Here is a 26,349-nt window from a genome sequence, read left to right as displayed (position 1 = left end):
GTTAACCAATGTCATAAAACAACATGTGTACTACTGTTTCATGAGAAACTATTTGTTCTGTAAGCCTTCACCTGAAGTACAATAAAAAAAAAAAAAAAGCACAGTGCTCAAGGCAGATGTTCTTTACTAATTAAGCTAAACTACTCTTTAGTTTAAAGAAGACTTAAGGGGGTATTTTTGGTTTAAGTTTTAAAGATTATCTCAGGGTAGTAGCTTCGGAGGTTCATCCAGCCTTAATGGCTCCAGAAAGAAGGACTCTGGCTTTTGCTCAGTGAGATGGAAAGCCATTAATGGGCTGTTACTGAGAAAAATGACTGACATGATCTGACTTAAATTTTTAAAGATTTTGTAAGGGGCAGGGGTGGAAGCAGTAAGTTAAGATGCTTCTGCAGTGATTCTGGTGATGAAGTTCATGGTGGCTTGAACCAGAGAAAGGATTATATTGGCTATATATTTTGGAGATAGTGCCACGGGATTTACTGATGGTTTAAATCTAAGGTGTGAGAGAAAGAGAGAAACCAGTGATGACTCCAGCTGGATAAATGATATAAAAGCTAAAATCCTTACAAATACCTGCAAGATTGTAAGTCTGTAAGGCTCTGCTTTCTCTCTGAATTCATTTCTGACCGCTCTCCTCTGCTCTCATTCCACTCAGGCCACACTAACCTCCTTGTGTGTTCTTCACATATGCCAAGCATACCCCCAACTTAAAGCTTTTGCCCCTGCTATTTCCTCTGCCTAGAATATGTTTCCTCAAGATATTCACGTGGCTTATTTCCTCACTTCATTCAGGTCTCTAGTAACCTGACTACTATATAAAACAATAACCACCAGTATCCTCACGAACCCTCAGGACTTCCTTTCCTCTTACTCTGCTTTTAGTGTTTTAGTATTTACCACTGTCGATAGCAACAAATAACAACAGTAAGTAGTAGGTCGGTAGGTTGAGAGAGAGGTGTTTATTGTTAGTCTCCTTGCATTGCAATATAAGCTTGATAAGGGCTATGAGTAGTGCCTGGCAGCACTAGTATTCTGTATTTGCTATTGCTATTTACTGAGGGGTAATCCAGGGAAGAGCAAATCTGAAGGAAAAAATCAAGAGTTAGGGTATGAGCATGTGAAGTTTGAGATGTCTTTCAGGCATCCAAGTAGAGGAGTTGAGTAGAAGTTTAGATATGCTAGGCTGGGATTCACAGCAGAGGTGAGGGATGGGTATATATATTTAAGAGTCATCAAGATATGGATGGCTTTTAAAGCCATGGAATGAAGAGAGATCATGTAGAGGTGTGAGTTTATAGAGAAGAAAGAACAGAACAGAACTCTGAGGCACTCCAAATTTAAAAGTCCTCACTTGGAGAAAGACTGTTCAGATATCTTTTTGCATATCAACTAATTTTTGTACGTGTTAATGAAAGGCTCTTCTTGACCAAAATCACAGGAAGATTTTAAGGTAATAACAAGTGTTACCAAGAAGCTCCCTGCCAACCTTGAGACTCTGGGCAGGAAGCTGTTTGTGGTTGTCATACCTAGTTGCCTCTCGGAAACCACTGCTACCTGTGGGTTGATGGGGTTATATGCTGCTGGCTGCTGTTGCTTCTCCTGTAATGTAAAAGCTGTTTTTCCCTACCAGCAGAGGCAGCAGTTCATATTCTAGGAAAGAAGTTGGCTGAAAGAAAATCCACAGCAGGAAGCAACCTTCCAAATGAAGTTAATATGCCCAGATCATCTTACTGACTTAAAATTATAGCATGATTTTTTTTTTTTAAACAAAATGGAGGTCTTGGCCCTACTCCTGCTTAAGTACAGAAAAAGCATATGGATTATTTCTGTATGGTGGATTTCTGTGCTTTTATCTAAAGAAACTTGAATAGTTTAATCTGTTGCCAGGTAAAAATTGTCTGTTTCTAAAGCTATCCCTAGAATAAGTATATTTAATACACAGGGAAATGTGGTTTATTTAGAAAATTGAAAGGCACTATTCCATGGGTGGTGCAAACAGTTACAATGCACTCATCTGCTAACCAAAATGTTGGAGGTGCGAGTTCACCCAGAGGTTCCTGGGAAGGAAGGCCTGGTGATCTACTTCCGAAAAATCAGCTGTCAAAAACCCTGTGGAACACAGTTCTGTTCTGACACACGTGGAGTCATCACGAGTAGGAATCCACTTGACGGCAACTTTTTTTTTTTTTTTAATTATGCTATCTTAACCTTTCAGGGTCTGTTTGGAAAAATTAGAAAGATGTTCTATTGGCATTATGTACTCATACTTAAGATTCTTTAACACCAAGCCATATCTTTCTCATGATTAAAAAATGTTGACTTATTTCCCTGAAGATCTGTCCACTTGAGGAGAAAAAAAGACTGTGATAGATTTTAGTAACTAAAGGTAGAGTAGGGCCAAGGAGACCGATGACAGGTCCTCTGCATTGGTTTTCTCCTCTTGTCTCTCCGAAGCAGATTTGATGATTTTGATGAACTTTTGCTAAATCATTGATTTAATTTGGGACTGATTTAATTCACAGCTTTCTTTTGTAAGTATTTGTGTATTTGCAAAAATAGAGGTAGATGGGAGCTGTGAAATTGTTTCTCAGGGATGAGAATGATGTTCTTAACTTTTTAAAGTGAATATAACGCTTACCCTTGCCTTGGAGCTTTAATTTTGGGAATGGGATAATGCGGAGGTATACCTTATTTTAAAGATTTAACTTTTAAAGAGATGATCTTTTAGTTGGCTAAAATACAAATTGTCCTTTTAAACATCATCACGTGCATGGATAGTGGCAGCTCTTGGTCTTGATATGTTTAAATTCCCAGAATGGTGATATTTGAATCACTGAAATTTATTGGCATTGTACAGATCAAGTCTGGTTGACTTGTGCTTCCATTTGTGAAGTGATTGAAAGTATTTCTGACCTAAAAGAATGTTCTTTTTTCTCCTCCCACTTAATTTTTCTCTTCTAGTCTAAAACATTTAAGGTCTCCACACCCCTTTCAGGGGTGAGGTTCATTAAGGAGAACAGCCCTTGTGTGACCCCAGTTTCCACAACTACGCATAGCTTGAGTCGTCTTCACACCGTGCTAACAGGTCTCAGAAACGTACCGAGTGAGAAACTGGAACGGATTCTAAGGTTAGTTTGAGCCCTGTCTGCCTTCCAAGATTTGGTTGTTGAGAACTTTCCAATTTTCTACTATTAGTGTCTTAAAAGTCACCCATCAATAATTTTATTTAAAATAATTTTATCCATTGCATGCTCAGTCGTGTTGTTACTCTATAGACATAATAATATAGGATGTACGACTAGATCGTCTTTCCTCAGGTGTCTTTAATGTAGTACAGGCGACAACAGCTGACAACACCAGACACTGCAGCATAAAGCACCAAACCCTGTTCTATCATAAGATTTCAGGGAAGGGCGGGATCAAAGGACTTCATCAAGTTCTGAAGGGTGGGGCAGATTTGAAAAGCTAGAGGGGAGTCTCACAAGTTCAGAAGCAAGAGCAAAGCCACTGTAACTTTTCTAAGCTCTGTAAATCACACTTAGCCTGCAGAGGAAGTATACTGCCTTTGGCTCCTTTAATCTGCCTAAGACTGGTAGGAATATCAATGAGTTTCAGTGAAAAGCACAATAGATAGACTGACTCTCATTACCTTCTTCATAACCTTTGGCAGATTGATTTGAAAAAATTACCTCAAGGCCCCTTCTAGCCCTAAAAGTTTATAATTTGATGACATAGGACCCTATAGAAGCCCATTTTATTTCTGTTGGTATGGTATCAAGAAGGCTCTGTGTACATGTATTAATAATTTCCCACTCATAGCTAGGTTCATCAAATGCCAAGGCTGACTAATTTTTCTTTACATTTTCCTGGAATCTACTTCGTTTATAAGCTTGATTGTGATTAACACTCAACAAGCTATGTCTATATGACCTCTTCCTAAGTCATGTTTCTCAGGTGGACCTTGTTCTCCTTGAATTGAGAAACATAAATACATTTTAAGCCTGTCTTAATCTCTGTATCTTCCAGATCTGTCTGCAGTCTCTAACCAGACAATTAGTGTGGTTAAATATTGCCAGTAGGTATTAGGTAAAACCAAGGGTCCTGTTTTTGTAAAAAGGTGCATGTATGTATATGTTCATAAATGAAAGACTGCTTGCTTATGATAGTCACTACTTATTTCTAGCAGGATTATAATTTATTTTTATTTTCTCTAATTTTTTTAACTTGCTACATTTTTAATGTATGTATGTCTGTGATCAAGGGAAAAACAGTTGTTGCAAAAGACCACGTGACGATAATTTACATAATGCTTCTACTTTGAACATATATTGCCTCTCTAATAAGAAAATCCATGAACTAAATGTCTTTTGGGGGGAAATGTAAAATGCTAATAACAATTTCTTTGAGTCTGTAGTACAGATTATGTACTCCCTCGTTCTGCTTTCTTCCAGGCGTTCGTTCTCAGGGAGAATTGTTCTGCCCTCTAGGGAAACAGCTGTGATCACTTTTGGTTGTCATCGGTGATTGAGGACGTGTAGGGTGGGTGGGGGCTGGTCACGGACATCAAGTGGGCAGGGGCCAAGGCTGCTCAGCTTCCCGCAGTGCATGTACAGCCCCACACAAGAAATACTTTACCATCTGAAATGCTGATAGCACTGCCTTTGAGAAGGAAGTATGAGATCCCTTGGGTTAACTCGCAAACCTATTTATAATATTTTGTATTTACATGTTAGTGAAATACAGAATTGTAAATAGTTTATCTCTGTGACTTGGCTAGACTTTAAATTAATTTCCTATTACTTTCTTAGGACATGTTCCAGAGATCCATCCCAGGCTATTGCTAACAGATTGAAAGAAATGTATGAAATATATTCTCAGCATCCCCAGCCAGATGAGGATTTCAGTAATTGTTCTAAAGGTAAGGTTTTAATATTGTCTATATTGGTCTCAACTTTAAAACTGAACTACATGGAATCTTTTCTTGGTAACTGAGTCAGATATATTGGGAAAAAATTTATGGCTTTTAGGCTAGAATATGGCTATTCAATTTTTCTGTTAACCAAGTGGTTTCTAGGACCTTCTTAGTAAGAGAGAAATTTTAGACTGATATCGTTAGTATGTCGGACTTCTGGTACTTTTTTATTTGCAAATTCTTTGGTTTTCATTTGTAAAATGGAAATTAAATGGAAGTATAGTGACCCTTCAGCATATTAAGAACAAATAAGATATAGCTGTTACATGTCCAAAGTTGGCCTAGGAGTTGTTTGATATCATGAATTGGAACCAAGTATGTGGAATAGTAGAACAATTCCAAACCTCCTAGCATAAAGCTGCTTTCTGCAAACATACAAGAAAAAAATGGTGTGACTCTTAATGGAATGATATTACAGTTCTTTTGTTTATGCAGATTTCATTTTACAATTAAAAATGTGAATGTTACCCTGAAGAAAATGAATGACTCCTAAGGGTGACTAACAACAAGGGTAGTTCAAACAGTAACTGTAGGCAGTGCATGCATCCAGAATATTGTGTTGGTTTTTTTTATTTTCCATGTGTATGTGGGGTAGGGGAGATGTGAGCCCTCATTCCCCACAATATTTATTTTCTTTACATGTGATGTTTGTGTTTTTATTATTTCTGCAGAAATTGCCAGCAAACACTTCCGTTTTGCAGAGATGCTTTACTATAAAGTATTGGAAACGGTTATTGAGCAGGAACAGAAAAGACTGGGAGACATGGATTTATCTGTGAGTAAAATAGCCAAATGTATTGATCAGCACAATGAAATGTAGTTTAGTTCCTGCCCTACCCACCCACAGAAAAGCTATTATTGAAGAAATAATGTATGGCTTTGAGGGAATAAGGTTGGCATCTCAGGAAATGACTTCTGAGCCCTTTCACTTTCAGTTCCCCATTAGTGTTCTCAATAAAGCAGGCCATGTATTCTAACTTAACCTCTGTGGGCAGGCAGACTCTGTGGTCAGGGATTAAGGGACATTTAGGCTTAACTTTAATTGATTTTTTAAATAACTTAGAGATTTTATTCAAACCTTACATAAAACCAAACCAGACCTGTTGGCGACGAGTTGATTCCAACATATAGTGACCCCATAGGACAGAGTAGAATTGCCCCATAAGGTTTCCAAGCAGCAGCTGGTGGATTCGAACTGCCAACCTTTGGGTTAGCAGCCAAGCTCCTAACCACACTGTGCCACCAGGGCTCCAAACCTACACAGCAAGAATAAATTGAGTAGAAGGCACTTTAAATATTCAACCATTCCTCTTTGGCTAAGATAATAATTTTTCCTAAACTCCACTTCAGTTTTACTAAATAAGAAACATAAAGTGATTTTTAAACACATGGTATTTACCTTTAATAACATCAGTAAAAATAATTTTAATTTTCAATAACATTTGAAACAAAATTATAAAATTCGCCAATAATTGTTCTAATTCCTTGTAACTGTTTACATTTTTTTGTATATATAGAAAGATTGGTTGTATGAATTTAAATGACTTAAATTTTTTCATTGTGAAGCATGCATACAAAATGGTATATAAAACATTTCTATAATCTGGAGGCTAACAATAAATGAACACCTGTATACTCACCTAAGTAACTTTTTAATTAAAAAACAATAAATGTTTATATAAAATTTTGGAAAACTAATAAGCAAAAATAAAAATCATGTAGGATTATGCCACCCTGACATAAACACATTGACTTTTGGTACAGCTAGCCAGTCATCTGCCTGCTTGCCATCCTTCCAGTTACCTTTTTATGGTAGTGGCTTCTTAATGTAAATATTATTTTGTAACATCTTTCCACATCATAATTCTTACAAGCATCAGTTTTTTCCTTTGTTTTGATTGAGGATTTAATCTTCTTTATTATCTATATTTCCCGACATGTAAGAGTTTTTAAAAGTTTTTGTAAATTCCTTTAACATATATTTTGATTAAAAATGGGGTTATTTATAAAGTTAAGAAAAGTTTTGTAAGAAAATGAGCACATACTCAGAAAATATGAGTTTCTCTGGTATTTTTATTTAAGTTGACTGGGTATGAAATGTCTTTTTAGAGCAGGCTAATGTTTCTAAATGTTAATAACTTTGTTTTACAGGGCATTCTGGAACAGGATGCATTCCATAAATCGCTCTTGGCCTGCTGCCTTGAAGTCGTCACTTTTTCTTACAAGCCTCCAGGGAATTTTCCATTTATTACTGAAATATTTGATGTGCCACTTTATCACTTTTATAAGGTATTTTTAAAAATCTGATACTGGTGAAGAAATTGTAAATGAGACAGACTTCCTGTTGTTAGTCATCTAGTTCATGTTAAAACCTAAGTACATTCCTTCTATATTTAATTACATATTTAATAATCTCTAATCTACTTGGGGAGCAGAGAAGAAGTAGGACAGTCTTAATTAAGTACTGTATAAATTCTTAGGATAGTATGGAAGACCTATTTTGGTTAAAAACTTCATTTAATTCCTCCCTTTATCTGATAAAGGTTTTTAGAATACTGTGATTTTATGAACTAAGAAGGCTTTAAGAAAATAAAAAAGGGAAGAAAGTAGCAAGCACATCAACTAGCTTATCTTATATAGTAGTCGCTGTCAGCTCGTATTAAATAACATCGAAAGTGTCTTTCAGAAAAAAATAAAAGTTCTCTTTCACATATTAAATAGAGGCACAGAATTATAGCATTGATTTGGTAGTTGTTTCATTCTTGATATTGATTTAGTATATGAGCATATTTTAACTTTCATACAATAGACAAAACTAATTTTTATAGTGGTATAGATTTGAATGTTTAGTTTTTGAGTTTTTTTAATATGAAATTTAAGAATAGTATTTTTCCGCCTCAATATAAAAGGCATGTTTTTTTCTTTTTAAAAAATTGTGAAATATATCACTATACAAGAGTTTGTATATAATTTATATGTACAGTTTAAATAGTAACTATTACACAAACCAGGATATTTTTATTTATTTCAGGTGATAGAAGTATTCATTAGAGCAGAAGATGGCCTTTGTAGAGAGGTAGTAAAACACCTTAATCAGATTGAAGAACAGATCTTAGACCATTTGGCATGGAAACCAGAGTCCCCACTGTGGGACAGAATTAGAGACAATGAAAACAGAGTTCCAACGTGTGAAGAGGTTTGTGAAAATTTCTTAATATCCTTCTATAGGAGAAGTACCTCAGTGTTTAGACTCCTTATGATCCCCTTTCACAGAGAACAACAAAGCTCAGTGTCTTTTTTGAGGACAGAAGAGTGGCACTTGGGTCTACTATGGTATAATCACCCTGTACCAAAGAGGAAGCAAGTCATAGGAATAATTTGTGAGCGCCTCAAGGTTTCAGTGACATTAAAAATTCAGTATTCTATCTTGATTTCCCGACCACGTTTCTGTACCATAAAGTGGTTGATATTCTATTAATCCAAGTCAGTAATGAAGGTTAATTCATATTTAATATCCAATTATCAGGTTTTGAATTTTTTAAGACTTAAGAAATTTTTTTAACTTTAGCGTGAAAGTGGAAAGTTCAGCTGATTTTATTTAGGTGGAATAACTGATGAGCCAAAACTTTTTTCTTCTGCCTTAAATTAACAGTGTTTCTAATTAAAGGCTTTTTCAAGTATTAGCATTCTGTGCAAACAATTCTTTATAGGTTATGCCACCTCAGAACCTGGAAAGAGCAGATGAAATTTGTACTGCTGGCTCCCCTATGACTCCCAGAAGGGTGAGTGAAATTCGTGCTGATGCTGGAGGACTTGGAAGAAGTAAGTTTAAAATACATGGGGGAATGTTTTGGAGATAATATCTAGGGATTTACAGTTCATCTAAACTTGCAGGTGGAGTTAATACAGATAAATTATTCTGTACATTATACCACCACATGGGTCACTTAAAAATAACGCTTTTAAGGAATATTTAAGAACCCAGGAAAATGTATGATTTAACAAGTGTTTTTTTAAAAAAAAAAAAGCTATAATACTATATATTTAATGTGATCCCTATTTTTTAAGTGCCTTTTTAAAAAAAAAAATTTTTTTTTCTTAATAAACATACTAAAAGGGTAAAACAGAAAACCAAACTGTTAACAGTGAATATTATTGGGTGATAATATTCCAGGTTATTTCTGTACATTTTTAAAGACCAATACATGCTACTTTTAAAATCAGAAGAAATAGAAAACGGTTTTAAAGATAAAGCTGCATAGTTCAGTTGTACAGACAAGCCAGTTAGTTAAGAGGACTTTATGGCCTGAACATGTTCAGCTTTGACTCTCTCAGTTGAGCTGTGCTACTTTGGTTGAGGTGACAACAGTGCTAGCCCAGGAAGTACAAAGGGAAGCTATGTCATGCATCTGGTCTACATTTGAGGCAGCTCCTTAGAAGATCTGCCAGGTACAAAGTTTTAGATTATACTTGAGATATAACCAGTTTTTAAAGAATAATTCTGTAAATCCAGAGACTTCTGAACACTAGGATGCCATTAGAAGGATATTCTTGTTTCTAGATTGGTTTTTTAATGTAATTGATAAGCACTGAGTGTAAGAGAATGATCAGTTTCAAAATCAGGTGCCACTCAAAGTGATTGTATACACAATAAAAATGGATCTAATGAAAAATTCCTCATTTTTGAAAGTGGAATCACAATGGCTTAACTAATTTTCTACCTATTATCTACTCAGACCCATAGATCTGGAAGCTGGTCTTAGTTCTAGTCCTGTAGAGTTTTTTCTTCCCAAATCTACTGATTAGTACTTGACTTTATACTTCATTTTCTTTATATGTATCACTGCTCCATTTTCCTGAGGTCTTTTAATACCTTGTGAGATAATGATCATAATGCATTCTTTCTGACTACAGCTTTGCATCAGCTACAAATCTAGTAAGTTTACTTGCTTTTACATCATCAAAAAATTGAAATGTTAAGCCACGGTGTGTCAGGACTTACTCCTGTCAATACCTCTTAGGACCTCCCTACATAAATTTATAAAATTTAAAAAGTCCACTGATGCTCAGTTTTCACAGGTGGACATGTAAGAGGAAACAAATGCTTACTTTTCAAAAAATTCAGACATTGGTGTGAATACTTAAACACAGACTAAGCCTAACTGAATCAAAACCGATGTATGTCTGTCCTTGCTGAAGAACATTACTGAATTTTAGTAATTTTCTGTATGTGGAAAATGACAAAGATGAATATTCGTAAGACTGGGGAGAAATGTTCTTAGACAATACCATATAGTACCATCACATACCCTTATCAAGTAGTGACTCTACAGTGAAATTACAGAATACTGAGTATTAGGTAAAATTGTAAAAAATACTACATAAAAATAGAACAGTTCCTTAAATTTCCCCTAAATCAAGGCCCTGAAACAGTGAAGCCAAAGTTTAGTTTGATTTAGGCAAAGGTGGGATGGAGAATGGAGTACCGAAGGAGAAATAGAAAAAAATTGCATTTGTTAATTTTGCCTTGTCGTGTTCAGTTGATTTTTCATTACACCCACTCCTCACTTACTGACATGGTTAGGTTCCAAAGACCAGGTCATTATGTGAAAGTCAGTGTTGTGCAAAAATGGAGGCTGACCACATCAGATCACAAAATGGAGGATGACTGTATCATTACTTAACTGCCAAATTACATCATTACATAACTGCCAAACCACTGAGAACCATGGTCCAGCCAAGTTGTCACATAATCTTAACCACACAGCCAGCATTACTGTCACCTCACACTTCAGTGTTCATTACTGCCAGATGTATGTCATTAATGTGCAAAATAGTCGGATACTAGATTTTTTGCTGTTGTAAATGTGAAATGTCGGATAACGAGCTAGTAAGTGAGGAATTGGTATAGTTGAATATAGCTATGATGTGACTCATGTAATTTTTAAATTATGAATTATTTCAAAAACACTTAGTTTTGACTGTAACAGTTTGGATGGAAGTCAGATCTCAGTCTCCTTGAGTTAAATGGTGTGTTTGATTTCTTGTTTTGCCCCTAGGCATGACCTCTCCAGCCACATTATATGATAGGTACAGCTCCCCAACAGCCAGCACTACCAGAAGGCGGCTATTTGTTGAGAATGATAGCTCCTCTGATGGAGGGACACCTGGGCGCATTCCCCCACAGCCCCTAGTCAATGCAGTCCCAGTGCAGAATGTGTCTGGGGAGGCTGTTTCTGTCACACCAGTTCCTGGACAGACACTGGTCACCATGGCAACAGCCACTGTCACAGCCAACAATGGACAAACGGTGACCATTCCTGTGCAAGGTAAGGATGGCAGAGTTGGGTATTGAATTCCTTCTCTGTGACGTTTACTGACAAGAAGTGACTGGAGTGACCATATGGGTCAGAAGAATGGTGGTTGGGAGGATGTGAAGGTGGAGATTGGAAACCTCTGCCTAGAGAACCCTGTATTATCAACATTGTCTTTGTGGTTTTTTTTTTTTCTCTGTAACCAACTTTAGGTATTGCCAATGAAAATGGAGGGATAACATTCTTCCCAGTCCAAGTCAGTGTTGGCGGACAGGCCCAAGCTGTGACTGGCTCAGTCCAGCCCCTCAGTGCTCAGGCCCTGACTGGAAGTCTGAGCTCTCAACAGATGACAGGAACAACCTTGCAGGTCCCAGGTCAGGTGACCATTCAGCAGATTTCCCCAGGCGGACAACAGCAGAAACAAGGCCAACCTTTAAACAGCAGCAATATTAGACCCAGGAAGACCAGCTCTTTATCACTTTTCTTTAGAAAGGTAATTTTCTCATGTACCATTACCAGAACATAAGCTTGGGGGAATACAAGTGTTAGATAAACAAAGGTTGAAATGTTTTTGTTTATCTACTAGGTTTACCACTTAGCAGGTGTCCGCCTTCGGGATCTCTGTGCTAAACTAGATATTTCAAATGAACTGAGGAAGAAAATCTGGACCTGCTTTGAATTTTCCATAATTCAGTGTCCTGAACTTATGATGGACAGACATCTGGACCAGCTGTTAATGTGTGCCATTTATGTGATGGCAAAGGTGAGTATGGAACTGAAAAGGAAACAGATGCTACTTTGATACTCTTAGAAAACTTTTTTTTAACAGCTTTATTGAGATATAACTCATATACCATGTAATTTATTCACGTGTACATTTCAGTGGTTTTTAAGTATGTTCACAGGTACATACAGCCATTACCACAGTTAATTTTAGGACATTTTTATCACCTCAGAAAGAAACCCATACCCTTTAGCTGTCTCTCTCCCTCCACCCCTCCCCCTTTCTCCCTCCCCCTCTAGTGCACGCCTTCGCAATCCCACATTCCCCCCAAGCAACCACTAATCTACTTTCTGTCTCTCTAAATTTGCTTAATCTGGACATGTCATATTAATGGAATCAGACAATATGACTAGTTTCTTTCACTTAGTATAATCTTTTCCAAGTTCATGCATGTTGTAGCAAAAATCAGTACTTCATTGCTTTTTATAGCTAAATAATTTTCCATTGTATAGCTCTACCACATTTTGTTTATCTGTTCATTCCTTCATGAACATTTGGGTTGTTTCCACCGTTTGGCTATTGTGAGTAGTGCTGCTATTAACATTCATGTACAAGTTTTTGTGTGGACGTATGTTTTAATTACTCTTTATGTTAACCATTTGAGGAACTCCCAGACCATTTTCCAAAGTGGCTGCACCATTTTGCATTCCTGCTAGCAGAGTATAAGGGTACTGATTTCTCCGTATCCTCTTCAACACTCGTTATTATCTGAATTTTTGATACTGGCTGTGAAGCGGTATCTCACTGTGGTTCTGATGTGTGCTTCCCTCATCACTAATGATGTTGAGCATCATTTCATGTGCTTGTTGGTCATTTGTATATTTTCTTTAGAGAAGTGTCAGGTTTTTTGCCCATCTTTTAATTCAGATTTTTTTTTTTTTATTATTAAGTCATAGGAATTATTTATATACTCTACATACAAGCTCCTTAAAAGAACTATGATTTGCAAACATTTTCTCCCTTTCTGTGTGTTGTGTTTTCACCTTCTTGATGGTATCCTTTAAAGCACGAAAGTTTTTAAATTTGGTGAAGTCCAATTTATTTTTTGTTTTGTTGCTTGTGCTTTGGGTGTCCAGTCTAAGAATCTATTGCCAAGTCTGAGGTCATTAGGATTCTTCCCTATATCTTCTTCTAAGAGTTTGATAGTTTTAGTTCTTACATTCAGAGCTTTGATCCATTTTGAGTTAATTTTTGTATTTGTTGTGAAGCAGTGGTTCAAATTCATTCTTTTGCATATGACTATCCAGTTGTCTGTCTCAGCACCAAGTACTGAAAAGACTGTTCTTTTCCCATTGAGTGGCTGACCAGAGACACAAGGGTTTGTTTCTGGATTCTCAATTAGTCTATGAATCTGCATGTCTATCCTTGGGTAGTACCACACTCGTTTGATTACTGTGCCTTTTGTTGTAAGTTTTGAAATTGGGACGTGTGTGTCGTCCAGCTTTGTTCTTTTGCAAGATTGTTTTGGCTATTCTAGGTCTGTTGGAATTCCATATGAATTTTAGAATTGGGTTGGCAGTTTCTACAAAGCAGCAGCTGGGATTCTGTTAGAAATTGCATTGAATTTATGGATCAACCTGGGGAGTGTTGCCATCTCAATATTATTAAGTCATAACATGGGATGTTTTTCCATTTATTTAGATCTTTAATTTTTTTCAAATATATTTTGTAGTTTTCAGAGTATTTTACACTTTTATTAAATTTACTCCTAATTTATTAGTTTTGATACTATTGTAAATTGTTAATTTCATTTTTGATTTGCTCATTGCAAGCATGTAGCTATACAATTGATATTTGTATGTTGATCTCATTTGGTATCCTGCAATCTTGCTAAATTCAGCAAGGTTCACTGGATTCCTTAGTATATTCTGTATTTAAGATCATGTCATCTGCTAATGAGATAGTTTTAACTTGTTGCTTTCCAATCTGAACGCCTTTTATTTTTCTTGCCTTATTTTTCTGGATAGAACCTCCAGTACAAAGTTGAATATAATTGGCAAGAGTCAATATCCCTTGCCTTCGTTCCTGATTTAGGGAGAAAGCAACCAGTCTTTCACTGTTGAGTACGATGTTAGCTGTGGGTGTTTTGTAAATACCATTTATGAGATTGAGAAAGTTTCTCAGAGTATTTTTATCAGGAAAGGGTATTATATTTTTTCAAGTTGGATTTTCTGCATTTATTGAGATGATCACATGGATTTTTTTTTTCTACTGATATCTGATATATTGCATTAATTTTCTGATGTTAAACCAATCTTGTATTACTGGAGTTACAACCACTTAGTCACAGTGGACTTTTTTAAAAATAAGTATTTGTTGTGGTAAATAGAGGAGCCCTGGTGGCACAGTGGTTAAGAGCTCAGGCTGCTAACCAAAAGGTCAGCAGTTTGAATCCACCAGCCACTCCTTGGACACACTATGGAGCAGTTCTACTATGCCTTACCGGGTTGCTGAGTCAGAACTGACTCGACGGCAGTGGGTGGTAAATAAATATATTAAGATATATAACATTTGCCATTTCAACATTTTTTACATGTACAGTTGTGACATTGTGTCCTATAATTCTTTCTGTATAATGGTATATTCAGTTTGCTAATGTTTTGTTGAAGATTTTCGCATCTGTATTTATGAGAGATCTTGGTCTGTGGTTTTCTCTTCTTGTGATGTCTCTGCCTGGGTTTTGCTTTCCAGGGTAATACTGGTCAGAATGAGCTGGGAAGTGTTCCCTCCTCTCCAGACTTTTAAAAGAGTTTGTACAGAATTAGTATTCTTTTTTAAAATGTTAGAATCGGGGGCAGAGTATCCAATAGCAAGGTAAGAATCAGGGGCAGAATATCCAATAGCAAGGTAAGCACAGTAAACTGTTCACTACAGATCAGTAAGTAAGCACAAGTAAACGCCTTGCTTACTGGGTCATCCACCCTTGTGGGGGACTGTACATTTGAAAACAGGCTTGGATTCTGTAGGAAGGTACTGTGGGGTTGGGAGAGAGACAGATGCCATCCGTACCTAGAAACAGAATCTTTGATGTTGTGAAAAAATTCAGATAATCCGGAAACCCTGGTGGCCTAGTGGTTAAGTGCTACAGCTGCTAACCAAAAGGTCAGCAGTTCGAATCCACCAGGTGCTCCTTGGAATTCTACGGGGCAGTTCTACTCTGTCCTATAGGGTTGCTATGAGTCGGAAAAGACTTGATGGCAACGGGTTTGGTTTTTTCTCCCCCCTACATAATCCAAGCCTCTTTTCAAATTTACAGTCCCAGAGTGGGTGGATGACCCAGTAACCAAGGGTTGTTACTTGTGCTTACTGACTCATCTGTAGTGAACAATTTCACATGGGTTTCACTGCAGTGAAATTGTTCACTACAGATGAGTCAGTAAGCACAAGTAAAACCCTTGCTTACTTTATTCGGTCATCTGCCCCTGGTTAGAATTCAGCTGTGAAGACATCTAGGCCTAAGCTTTTCTTTGTGGGTAGTTTATTAACGAGTAATTCAGTCTCTTTACTTGCTATGAGTCTATTTAGATTGTTTCCTCAAAAAAACTCGATTACGAGCTAAAGGTTGGCAATTTGAACCCACCCAGAGGCACTTCAGAAGACAGGCCTGGCAATCTGCTCCTAAGAGATCACGGCCTTGAAAGTCCTGTGGAGCAGTTCTACTCTGCATACAGGTGGTCACCATGAGTCAGAATTGAATCCATGGCAACTAACAATATTTCTTCAGTCAGTTTTGGTAGTTTGTGTCTCTGGGAATTTGTACATTTCGTCTAGGTTATCCAGCTTGTTGGCATAGGGTTGTTCCTAATGTTCTCTTATCCTTTTTATTTCTGTAGTGTTGACAGAATCAGAAATGAAAGCAGGAACATTACTGACAGTTTGAGTCTTTTTCTTGATCAGTCATCGGTTGTTGATCTTTTCTAAGAACCAACTTTTGGTTTCACTGATTTCTTTATTGTATTTCTATTCTATATTTCATTAATATACACCCTCATTTTTATTATTTCTTTACTTCTGCTTGTTTTAGGTTTAATTTGCTTTTTCTCCAGTGTCTTAAGGTGGAAGGTTAGGGTAGTGATTTGAGATCTTTTTTAATATATGCATTAACTGCTATAAATCTGCCTCTCTAAGCACTGTATCCCCTAAATTCTGCTATGTTGTATCTTCAGTTTCATTCATCTCAAAAAGTATGTTTGTAATTTCCCTTGTGTTTTCTTCTTTGACTATATAGGTGTGTTGTCTAGATCACATTATTTGTGAGTTTCCCATATTTGTATTGATTTCCAGTCTCATTCTATTATTGTTGGAGAATGTACTTTGTATTATTTCAGTCGTTTTATCAAGGTTTGTATTATGGCCTAGCATATGTACTGTCCTGACAGTGTTCCAGGTGCACTTGAGAAGACCATGTATTCTGCTGTTGTTGGGTGTTGAATAGATGGCTTTTAGGTCTGTTTTATAGTGTTAGGTTTTCTACTACCTTGTTGATCTTCTATCTAGTTCTAATATTGAAAGTAGGGTGCTGAAGTCTCCAGCTATCACTGTTGAAATGCATCTCCATTTCTGTCAAATTTTGCTTCATGTATTTTGGTCTTCTATTAGGTGCATAAAACCAGTTGCTCTCAAGTCATTTCTGACGGATGGTGACCCCATGTTGTGTCAGAATAGAATTGTGCTCCATAGGATTTTCAGTGGCCAATATTTTGGAAATTGCCAGGCCTTTGTTTCTGAGGTACCCCTGGGTGGACTCAAACCTCCAACCTTTTGGTTAGCAGCAGAGCTCATTAACCATTTGTACCACCCATGTTTATAACTGTTATATCATCTTGATGCAGTGACCCTATTTCTAGTTAACTTTGTTTTAAAGTGTATTTTGTGTGATAGTAGTACAGCTGCTTCAGCTTTCTTGGGACTGCCATTTGCATGATGTGTCTTTTCTTATCCTTTTATTTAAAACCTATTTGTATGTTTGAAATAAGGTATATCTTCTCTAGACAGCATATAGTTGGATTTTGTTTTCTGTTCAGTCTGACAATCTCTGGCTTTCGATTTGGTTGTTTATTCCTATTTAATATTAATATATAAGTAGCTTTGAGTTTGCCATTTTACTTTTTTTGGTTCCTCTTCTTTTACTGAGTTCTTTTGCAATAAGTATTTTGTAATGTTATTTCCTTAGTGAATGCTAGGGCTTACCCTCTACATCATAACTTCTCAGAATCAGCTTCAGATTTATATGAGCTTAATTCCAGTGAGATATAGAAACCTTAATCTTTAATAGCTCTATTCCTTTGCCCCCCTTTTATGGTACTATTGTTATACGTATTACATCTACAAATGTTAACAAACCCAGCAATATGTTATAATTACTTTTATCATTTTATGTCTTTTAAAGAACTTTGTTTAGCTTTTGTTATATTAATGTTCTTAATCATCTCTGGTTCTCTACATGCATTCCTGTGAATTTGAGTTACCACCTGGAGTTACTGCCTTAGCGCCAGTACAGCTTTGTTCCTATCCATGTGCTTTGTGCTGTTATTGGCAAACAAATTACATTTCTATGTGTTTTACGCTCAACAATACATTATATGATACTGTTTTATATAACTGCTTTTTAAATCAGTTAATAGAAGAGACGCGTTTATATTGTCTTTTATAATTACATAATCACCTTAATGGTGCTCTTTTGTTTTTTTGTGTGTAGATTCAAACTACTATCTGGGGTCACTTGCTTTCAGTCTGAAAAACTTTGTATTTGTGGTAAGGTGGGTCTGCTAGCAACAGATTTTCTCAGTGTTTGTTTATCTGGCTGTATCTTTATTTCACTTTCATTTTTGAAAGATAGTTTTTGCTGGGTACGATTCTTGGTTGACATTTTTTGAAAACTTTGAAAAAAGCCATCCCACTGCCTTTTGGACTTCTCAGAAACGATGGAGACAACTATTTTATTGTGGTTCCTTGTAAGTGAAAGGAAACCCTGGTGGCATAGTGGTTAAGAGCTACAGCTGCTGACCAGAGGGTCAGCAGTTCAAATCCGAGCGCTCCTTGGAAACTCTATGGGGTAGTTCTCCTCTGCCCTATAGGGTCGCTATGAGTTGGAATCGACTCGATGGCAAATGGGTTTGGTTTGTTAACTGAAAAGTTGTTTTTCTCTTGCTGCTTTGAAGATACTCTCCTTGTCTTTAGCTTTCAGCATTTTACTATGTTGTGACTTTTTGTAGGTCGCTGAGTTTGTTGAGCTTCTTGGATGTATAAATTAATGTCTAATAAATTTGGGAAGTTTTCAGCCTTTTTTTTTTTTTTTAACCCCTTTCTCTTTTCCTCTCCTCTGATACTCTCCCATTATGTGTTTATTGGTGTGCTTAGTGGTGGACCACATTTATCTGAGGCTTTGATCATTTTTGTTTTTTCCTCTGATCTTTGGATTGTACAATCTCTGTCAGTCTATCTTCAAGTTTCTTTCTTCTGCCAGTTCAGATCTAATGTTGAGTCCCTCTAGTGAATTTTTTATTTCTGTCATTATAATTCCAACTCCAGAATTTTATAACTTCTGTATCTTTATTAATATTCTCTACTTGATGTAACACTGTCATCATACCTGTCTTTGATCATAGTTTCCTTTAGTTCTCTGAGCATATGGATAATGGCTGCTTGTCATATCCAACATCTAGTCACTGACAGGCAGTTTCTGTTAACTGCTTTTTTCCCCAGTATATTGGTCATACTTTCCTATTAGTCTAATAATTTTTTGTTGGAAACTGCGCATTTTGGATAATACATTGTATATTGCAGCAACCCTCCTTGATGTATGTTTGTGAAAGTCTACCCCCCTTTCCCTTCCTGCAGTATTAAGCCTCTGATGTTGGTCCTCCTGGGGTGCAGCCTCAAGTATGCCCACACTACTCTGGAATGCCAGTGGTTTTAGAGGGGCTCATCTTTGTCTCTTTGACCATGCCCAGCTGTTAAACTTCATTAATTGCAGGCTGACTGCGCTATTATTTTCAACAATGTCCTAGAGCATAAATTGCTCTGCAGATTATTCAAGCTTGACTCCTTTGAAGGGATAGCTGAGGTCAGTGTTTGAGGTCTGTTATGACCTTACAGCTCCTCCTAGCTGCTGCTTTTCCTGATTGTCACCTGCAAACTTATACATATACTGCCAGTGTATTTACCAATTTCCTTTCCTCACAAACACCACTGTTTTTGAGAGCACCTTGGGTTTGAATTCTTCCCAGCTCTGCTGTAAATGAAGTCAGTTTCTTTGGGAAGAGATTAGGAGCTCTGTTGTATAGCCTGCATCTCCCCCTAGGCAAAAATCTCTGAGCCAAGACCCTGGAGCTAGGGGTGGAGACAGTGGTATACTTTTCTCTGCATGACATCCCCACTTTAGGAGCTGAGTGCTAGGTGGGAGAGGAGGGGACAGAACCTTGGGTCTTCTGGGCTTGCCTTTCCTGGCATGGAAGCACACCACCTAATGAGCAGGGGCAAGGTTGATCAGTGCCACAGTATTCACAGTGGTGCCATGCCCAAGGTAGAGCCTCCTTCCTTAAAAGTTGGGGCTGAGCAGAAGGGAGCCACACTCTCTGGGAACTTAGCCTCAGCAACAGATAGCTGGGGGCAGGATGAGAAATATGTCCTGGTGCTCCAGGAAGAAAGCCCTCCAACTGGGAGCTGAGTCGGGGAGGAGCCCTGTGTTCTTGGCTACACAGCCTGGACTGAAATTTCCATCTTGTGGAGGTAGGGAGCCCTCTTGGCTCAAATACCACAGATTCCCACTGTTCTGATGAAATTTTTGTAGATTTTCTTGAACAGGTATTTGTTCATTTGCTGTATACCCTTAAGGTCCTTACAGAGACTTTAAATTTAGTTTTAGAAAATAATTTACACCAGTCTCACTGAGGAGGGGGTCCATAGAACTCCTCATGCTGTTTTGCCGGAAGTCAGTCTCTCTCTGAGAACACTGTTATTCTTTGCCAGGTCACAAAAGACGACCGGTCCTTCCAGCATATTATGCGTTGTTATAGGACTCAGCCACAGGCCCGGAGCCAGGTAAGTACATTTTCTGTCAGGACTAAAATAATGCTTACAAGTCTGTAATGAATTTTAAAAATTAACCACAGTTGATTGTATGGTCCTTTATCCAGGATAAACAACTAAGCCTCTTCCTTAAGGGAAGTCTCTGCTTTAATCTTCTTTAATCACGGACAAACAACCTCACATGTTGGTTACTTTAAGACATCTTGCCTTCAAAGGTAACCCTGTGTGATATTTGATTGCCTTCTTAACTTACGAAGTGTTCAGTCTGACTTGATTTTGATTGGGTACTATTACTGCAAAGGTGTGGGACAAATGGTTTATGCTCAACTGCTAACCTCAAGGTTGACAGTTTGAACCTACCCAGTGGCACTGGAAAAAAACCCAGTGAAATGCTTCTGTAAACATTAGTACCAAGAAAACTATATAGAGCAGTTCTTCTCTATCACACATGGCGTTGCCATGAGTTGGCATCAACTTGATGGCATCAACTTGATGGCAATGTTTGTTTTTTTTAAATTTTATTACTATTACTGCTCTGTAATTATAGGCAATAATTGCAATTTGAAACTATACAGGCCCGAGTTAAATCCTGGACCTGATATTTAATGGGGTATATGACTGTGGCCACATACATATCTTAACCTCCCTTGGTGAGTAATGTCAAGGCTCTGTAATCTGGTCTGTGCTCAATAAACGTACTAGTTTCTGTCCCTTTCTCACTGTGTCACTAAAGGTATATAGAAGTGTTCTGATAAAAGGGAAAAGAAGAAGAAATTCTGGAAGCAGTGATAGCAGAAGCCATCAGAATTCTCCAACAGAATTAAACAAAGATAGAAGTAAGTGCAATGTTCATGAACTCTTACCGAACAAAATTAGTGCCTTGCTTATTTCTTAGGAGGCCTAGAAGACTAAAGATTATTATATTAAACTATGAAAATGTTTCATTGGCCAGGGAATTGTTGAAACAATAAATTTAGAATAGTTGTCCTTCATCCCATAGCTTTGAAGCGCATTATCATTCATTAACGTTTTTCTCCAGGAGAATAAGAGAAGATTTGAGACAGGAATCAGCTGGTCTGAATTGCAGAAAGGTCTGGCATATCAACTGGAACCATGCTATAGACACACCATTCCTGATTTCTGGCTTGAACTGCTTAGTGCAAGGCTTTGGGCCCTAGAAAACCTGGTGTAACTTTATTAATGGAAACTACTCAGCTCCTTCTCTATGTTTATGGCATGGGGCTCAAAATATTAATAATCTGTGCTTTGCTCCTCTGGTATGAATAACAGACAGTACTCCATTTACAGTCATTAAAGTGCAGGTCGTGGTTCACTTTTTCCCTATTGAATTTTCTTTAACATAGTCCGCACTAGCATTCTGTGTGGTTAACACCCTTTGTTCTACCGCTGCAGCCAGTAGAGACTCCAGTCCCGTCATGAGGTCAAGCAGCACCTTGCCAGTTCCACAGCCTAGCAGTGCCCCTCCCACACCTACTCGGCTCACAGGTGCCAACAGTGACATGGAAGAGGAAGAAAGGGGAGACCTCATTCAGTTCTACAACAGCATCTATATAAAACAAATTAAAACATTTGCTATTAAGTACTCACAGGCAAACATAGTAAGTTTGGTGGGAATTATTTTATACTTATTCATGATCATGAGGGACAAGGAATCATTTATGTTTAAGCTGTTCCATTTGTATACTAGTTGTTAAATAAAACTGAGGAAGTCTCTAAGAATTAATTTGCCTAACAATTTCTGTTGTCATGAGGCATGAAACGAGACTAAGAGGGTATTTGGCTTCCCTACAAAGCATAACAGTACAGGAGATAGACTGCATGGGGCCAAACGGCCCAGTAGTTACAGGCAGTGGTAGCCTTGCAAATGACTGAACTTTGTGACTCATGTTTCCTCATGTGTAAGGTTGGAACTAGAAGTAGTTCCTAGTTTAGAAGGTTGTTGTGAGGATTAAATGGCACAGAGTGTGTTTATAATATTTATATAAAATGCTTAAAATAGTGTCTGGTACAAAGTAAGCACTTAGAAGTGTTAATGCTCTTAATATTGATTTTATTCAGCTTTAATTGTTGCTAATACATAATTGTTTGTTATACCTTTAACAAAAGTGACCATTTTTAATAAAAATACCTAGTTGAACACTTTTGTTTACCTTTCTGAGAACTTTTTTCTTTTTTAACAGATGGATGCTCCCCCACTCTCGCCTTACCCATTTATAAGAGCCAGTTCTCCCCGCCGAATACAACTGTCTCAAAATCATCATATCTACATTTCCCCGCATAAGAATGAACCAATGCTCACTCCTCGAGAAAAGATTTTCTACTACTTCAGCAACAGTCCTTCAAAGGTGAGTCACACATATATCAGTGGCCCTACTATCCCAAAATGCTGAGGATGACGCTACAAGTAGAATTTGTGCTAAACCGTGGGCACTAACTAGAGTGATTGACAGAAAAGCAATAAAAATTTCACATCGTTTAGAATAGAACTTTAGGGTTGGAAATAGGTAAAGGATTTGGATTCACTTTTATTCTCTTCTATTTGTGCGTTTTTAACATTTCTAAGTCTGGGGTTTTTTTTCCATTTGTCATAATTTTAATTCTACTAATTTCTGTTAGGGAAAGAAAACTGGGATCCCTCAACAGATTATTAAGTGCCTGTTTCTGGCAGAGGCACTGTCTGTCCTCTCGACTCTGCCAAGGGGAGAAACGGCTGTTTTGTATTTTGTACAGTGCAGTAGCGTAAGAAGTACTATTAGCACAGGTTTGTCTCAGTCTGAGATGGGGACAGATGCTTGGGCCAGGTTAATGGATGACAAATGAGCAAGGTGTGGAAGAGCATCCAGGAAGCAGCAGATAATGTGAAAAGAAAATGATGTCCTTGAGGCAATAAATGCTAGATCCCTGGCAGTCATGTGCTGTGTTAAGGAGTAGACCCTGATCTTGAAGGCCCTTACATGACGGGATTTGTATCTGTAAAGTATAAAGATTGGTTGAAAATAAACACCTATTTACCTAACAGATGGTCTGGATTCTTCAAATAAATGTGGGTATCATGAAAAAATGGTAGAAGAGGGTACTGTTAAAGGAAACTAAAGAATCATGACAACTAAATGTAATTCATGATCTCTGGATGCATCTTCATAAAAAAACACAGCTGTAAAGGAAATTCTGGGAGACAGCTGGGAAAATTTGAATGTGGACTTCAATTCTAATGTTATCTAACATATCTATTATTTTACAAAAAGGAAAACAAAAGCCATCAAAAAAACTGGAATAAGCAGAGATAACTCATGTTTCTGAATAGGAAGACTATTATAAAGATATAATTTCTTCCAATCATTATATAGGTTTAATCTCATTCCAGTGGGATTGTTGTTTCTAAAACATAATGATAAACTGACATAAATGTGCATTAATAGACCAAAAAAGCAACTGGAGTTGGGGGAAATGACCCTGGCAATTTTTCTAAAATTAGATTCTCATTCTGTAACCAAATAAATTCCAAAGGATTAAAGCAGTAAATGGAAAAATGACTCATTAAACTAGAAGATAATATGCATTGCTGCTAGTTTGATTCTAGAGTAAGGAAAGGCTTTTTAAGTATAAAAAGCACATCATAAAGATAATTCAAAAAGTGGCAAAAAAAGGAATAAGGGAATAACAACATAGGGGAGAATAGAAAACATACAAAAATGGTATATTAAACTCAACCATATCAATAATCATAGTAAATGTAAATAGTCTAAACACACCAGTTAAAAGGTAGAAATTCTCAGATTGGGGTGAAAAAAGCAGACCTCAACTGTATGCTGCTTACAAATAACCCACTTTAAATATAAAGGCACATATATTTAAAAGGATGTAAACAACCATTGGGTCAAAGAAGAAATCACAAGAGAAATTAGAAACAAATGAAAAAGGAAAGCACAAAATTTAGGACTACAGTGAAAACAGTGCCCAGAGAGAAATTTAAACCTGTAAATGCCTACATTCAAAAGGAAGGACGATCTCAATAACTTTACACCTTGAGGAACTAGAAAAAGATGAGTTTTTCTATAATGAAGTTCTAGCCTGCATGGGCAAGTTACATAACCTCTCTGTGCCTGTATCTTTATGTGTGAATCACCTGAGGCAGTGCCTGCTCATTATTAGTGTTATTCTTAATAGCAGTCCCTGGATGGTCCATCAAGAGATGTCTTGGAAGAAAGGCCGGGTGATCCACCGCTGAAAAACAGGTGTTGAAAAACCCGGCGGAGCACAGTTCTACCCTGACACACACAGGGAAGCCCTGAGTCGGAAATGACTAGATAGCAACTAACAACAACACAGAGACAGAAAGTGGCTGCCCAGAACTGGGGGGAATGGGAGTGACTGCTTAGTGGGTACAGAGTTCCTTTTTGGGGTGATGAGAGAGTCCTAAAATTGAGTATGATAATATACTGAAAGTTGTGGATTTGTACACTTTAAATGGGTTAATTATATGGTGTGTGAATTAGGTACCAAAGGATGGAAAAAGCTATACCATGCTAACACTAATTAAAAGACAGCTGAAGTGGCTGTGTTAGTATCATAGAAAGTAGATTTCATAGCAGAGAATATTATCAGTGATAAAAGAGGGTTATATCCTAATGATAGGAAATAACGATCCTAAATAAACAAATCCATAACTTACAGTCAGAGATTTCCACACTGAATGGATAGAACAAGTAGAGAAATTCAGTAAGGATATACAGTATTTGAATATTATTATCACCTAACTTGACTAATTGACATTTATAAAACACTTCAACAGTAGCAAGTTACACATGGAACGTTTACCAAGATAGACCACATTCTGGACCAAAAACAAGTCTCAATAAATATTCATATATTTTCACTGACCACAGTGAAGTAAATCAAAAATCAGTAACAGAAAAATATTTGGACACACCCAAATTTTTGGAAATAGCATACTTCTGTGAGTCAAAGAAGAAATCAGAAATTAATAAAGTATTTGTGAACTGAATGAAAATGTAAGCCCAACATATGCAGCTAAAGCAGTGCTAAGAGGGACATGTATAGCACTAAACACCTATATTAGAAAATGTCTCAAATTAGTGACCTAAGGTTTTTACCTTAAACTAGAAAAAGAGTTAGGAATCAGGGAAATAGAAAACTGAAAAATAGCAAAGAAATTCAAGGCAATCAAAAGCTGGATTTTTTTTAAGATTAGAAATAATAAAGCTCTAGGCAGATTCGTCAGGGAAAAAAGAAAAAACACAGGTTACCAATATTAGAAATGAGAGAGAGGTCGCTATAGGCCCTAAAAACATTAAAAGGATAAATAAAAGATTAATAATAACTTTATGTCCATATATTCAATGATTAAAAGACATAATAAACTACCAAAACTCACTCAAGAAATAGCAGTCTCAGTAGCCCTATGTCTATTACAAAAATTGAATTTGTAGTTCAAAAGCTTTCTAACAAAGAAAACTGCAGGCCTGGATGGCTCCAGTGGTGAATTCTACCAAACATTTACAGAAGAAATAAAACCATCTCTATATAAACTTCCAAAAATTGAAGATGAAAAATCATCTCGACAGATGAAGAAAAACAACTGAAAAGATCTAACAATCATTCATAATAAAAACTCAGGGAATTTCTTGAATCTGACAAAGAGCACATTAAAAAAAAAAATTACAACTAATATCATATTTAATGGTGAAAGACTGAATGCCTAAGATAAGGAACAAGACAAGGATGTCTGCTCTTACCACTCCTGTACTGGAGGCCTAGCATGTACAATAAGGCAAGGTTAAGAAGGCATACAGAATAGAAAGGAAAAAATAAAACTGTCCCTACTTCACAGATGACATGATTTTTCTACACAGAAAAATCATAAAGACTATAATAAGTTCATGACTTACGTAAGTCTAGCCAGGTTAAGAAGACAAAATAACAACATACAAAAGTCAGATGTATTTCTGTATGATAGCAGTGAACAATCATAAGTAAAATTTTAAAAGCATCATTTACAATAGCATTAAAAAAATTACTTAGGGATAAGTCTGACAAAAGATATGCAAGGCCTGTATTCTGAAAAAGTACAGAACATTGGCGAGAGAAATTACAGACTGAGAAAAATACCAATGTCCATGGAGTGAAAAGAAGTCCCTGGGTGGCACAAGTGGTTGACGCATTTGGCTTCTAAAATTTTTATGGAAAAGCAAAGGAACTAAACAGCC

At 36.9% G+C, this 26,349-nt stretch overlaps 1 protein-coding gene across 2 annotated transcripts in view; it reads left to right on the top strand.

Moving 5' to 3' along the window:
- Nucleotides 1–26,349, top strand: part of RBL2 (RB transcriptional corepressor like 2) — a 55,834-nt gene that overhangs the window by 23,398 nt on the left and 6,087 nt on the right. For both annotated transcript variants that reach the window (XM_004371586.2, XM_023726902.1), the window contains 13 exons: nt 2,962–3,128; nt 4,809–4,918; nt 5,644–5,747; nt 7,124–7,261; nt 8,004–8,168; nt 8,683–8,794; nt 11,032–11,301; nt 11,499–11,779; nt 11,873–12,049; nt 20,042–20,113; nt 20,835–20,937; nt 21,515–21,720; nt 22,303–22,467. In XM_004371586.2, coding sequence (XP_004371643.1) covers nt 2,962–3,128; nt 4,809–4,918; nt 5,644–5,747; nt 7,124–7,261; nt 8,004–8,168; nt 8,683–8,794; nt 11,032–11,301; nt 11,499–11,779; nt 11,873–12,049; nt 20,042–20,113; nt 20,835–20,937; nt 21,515–21,720; nt 22,303–22,467 — 2,070 coding nt within the window. The remainder of the gene's footprint in view (nt 1–2,961; nt 3,129–4,808; nt 4,919–5,643; nt 5,748–7,123; nt 7,262–8,003; nt 8,169–8,682; nt 8,795–11,031; nt 11,302–11,498; nt 11,780–11,872; nt 12,050–20,041; nt 20,114–20,834; nt 20,938–21,514; nt 21,721–22,302; nt 22,468–26,349) is intronic.

Source organism: Trichechus manatus, unplaced genomic scaffold (genome assembly GCF_000243295.1).
Source record: "Trichechus manatus latirostris isolate Lorelei unplaced genomic scaffold, TriManLat1.0 scaffold00014, whole genome shotgun sequence".
In the NCBI taxonomy this organism is placed as follows: domain Eukaryota; kingdom Metazoa; phylum Chordata; class Mammalia; order Sirenia; family Trichechidae; genus Trichechus; species Trichechus manatus.
Note: the sequence above shows the minus strand (reverse complement) of the source record. Positions and strands in the feature narration are given on the sequence as shown.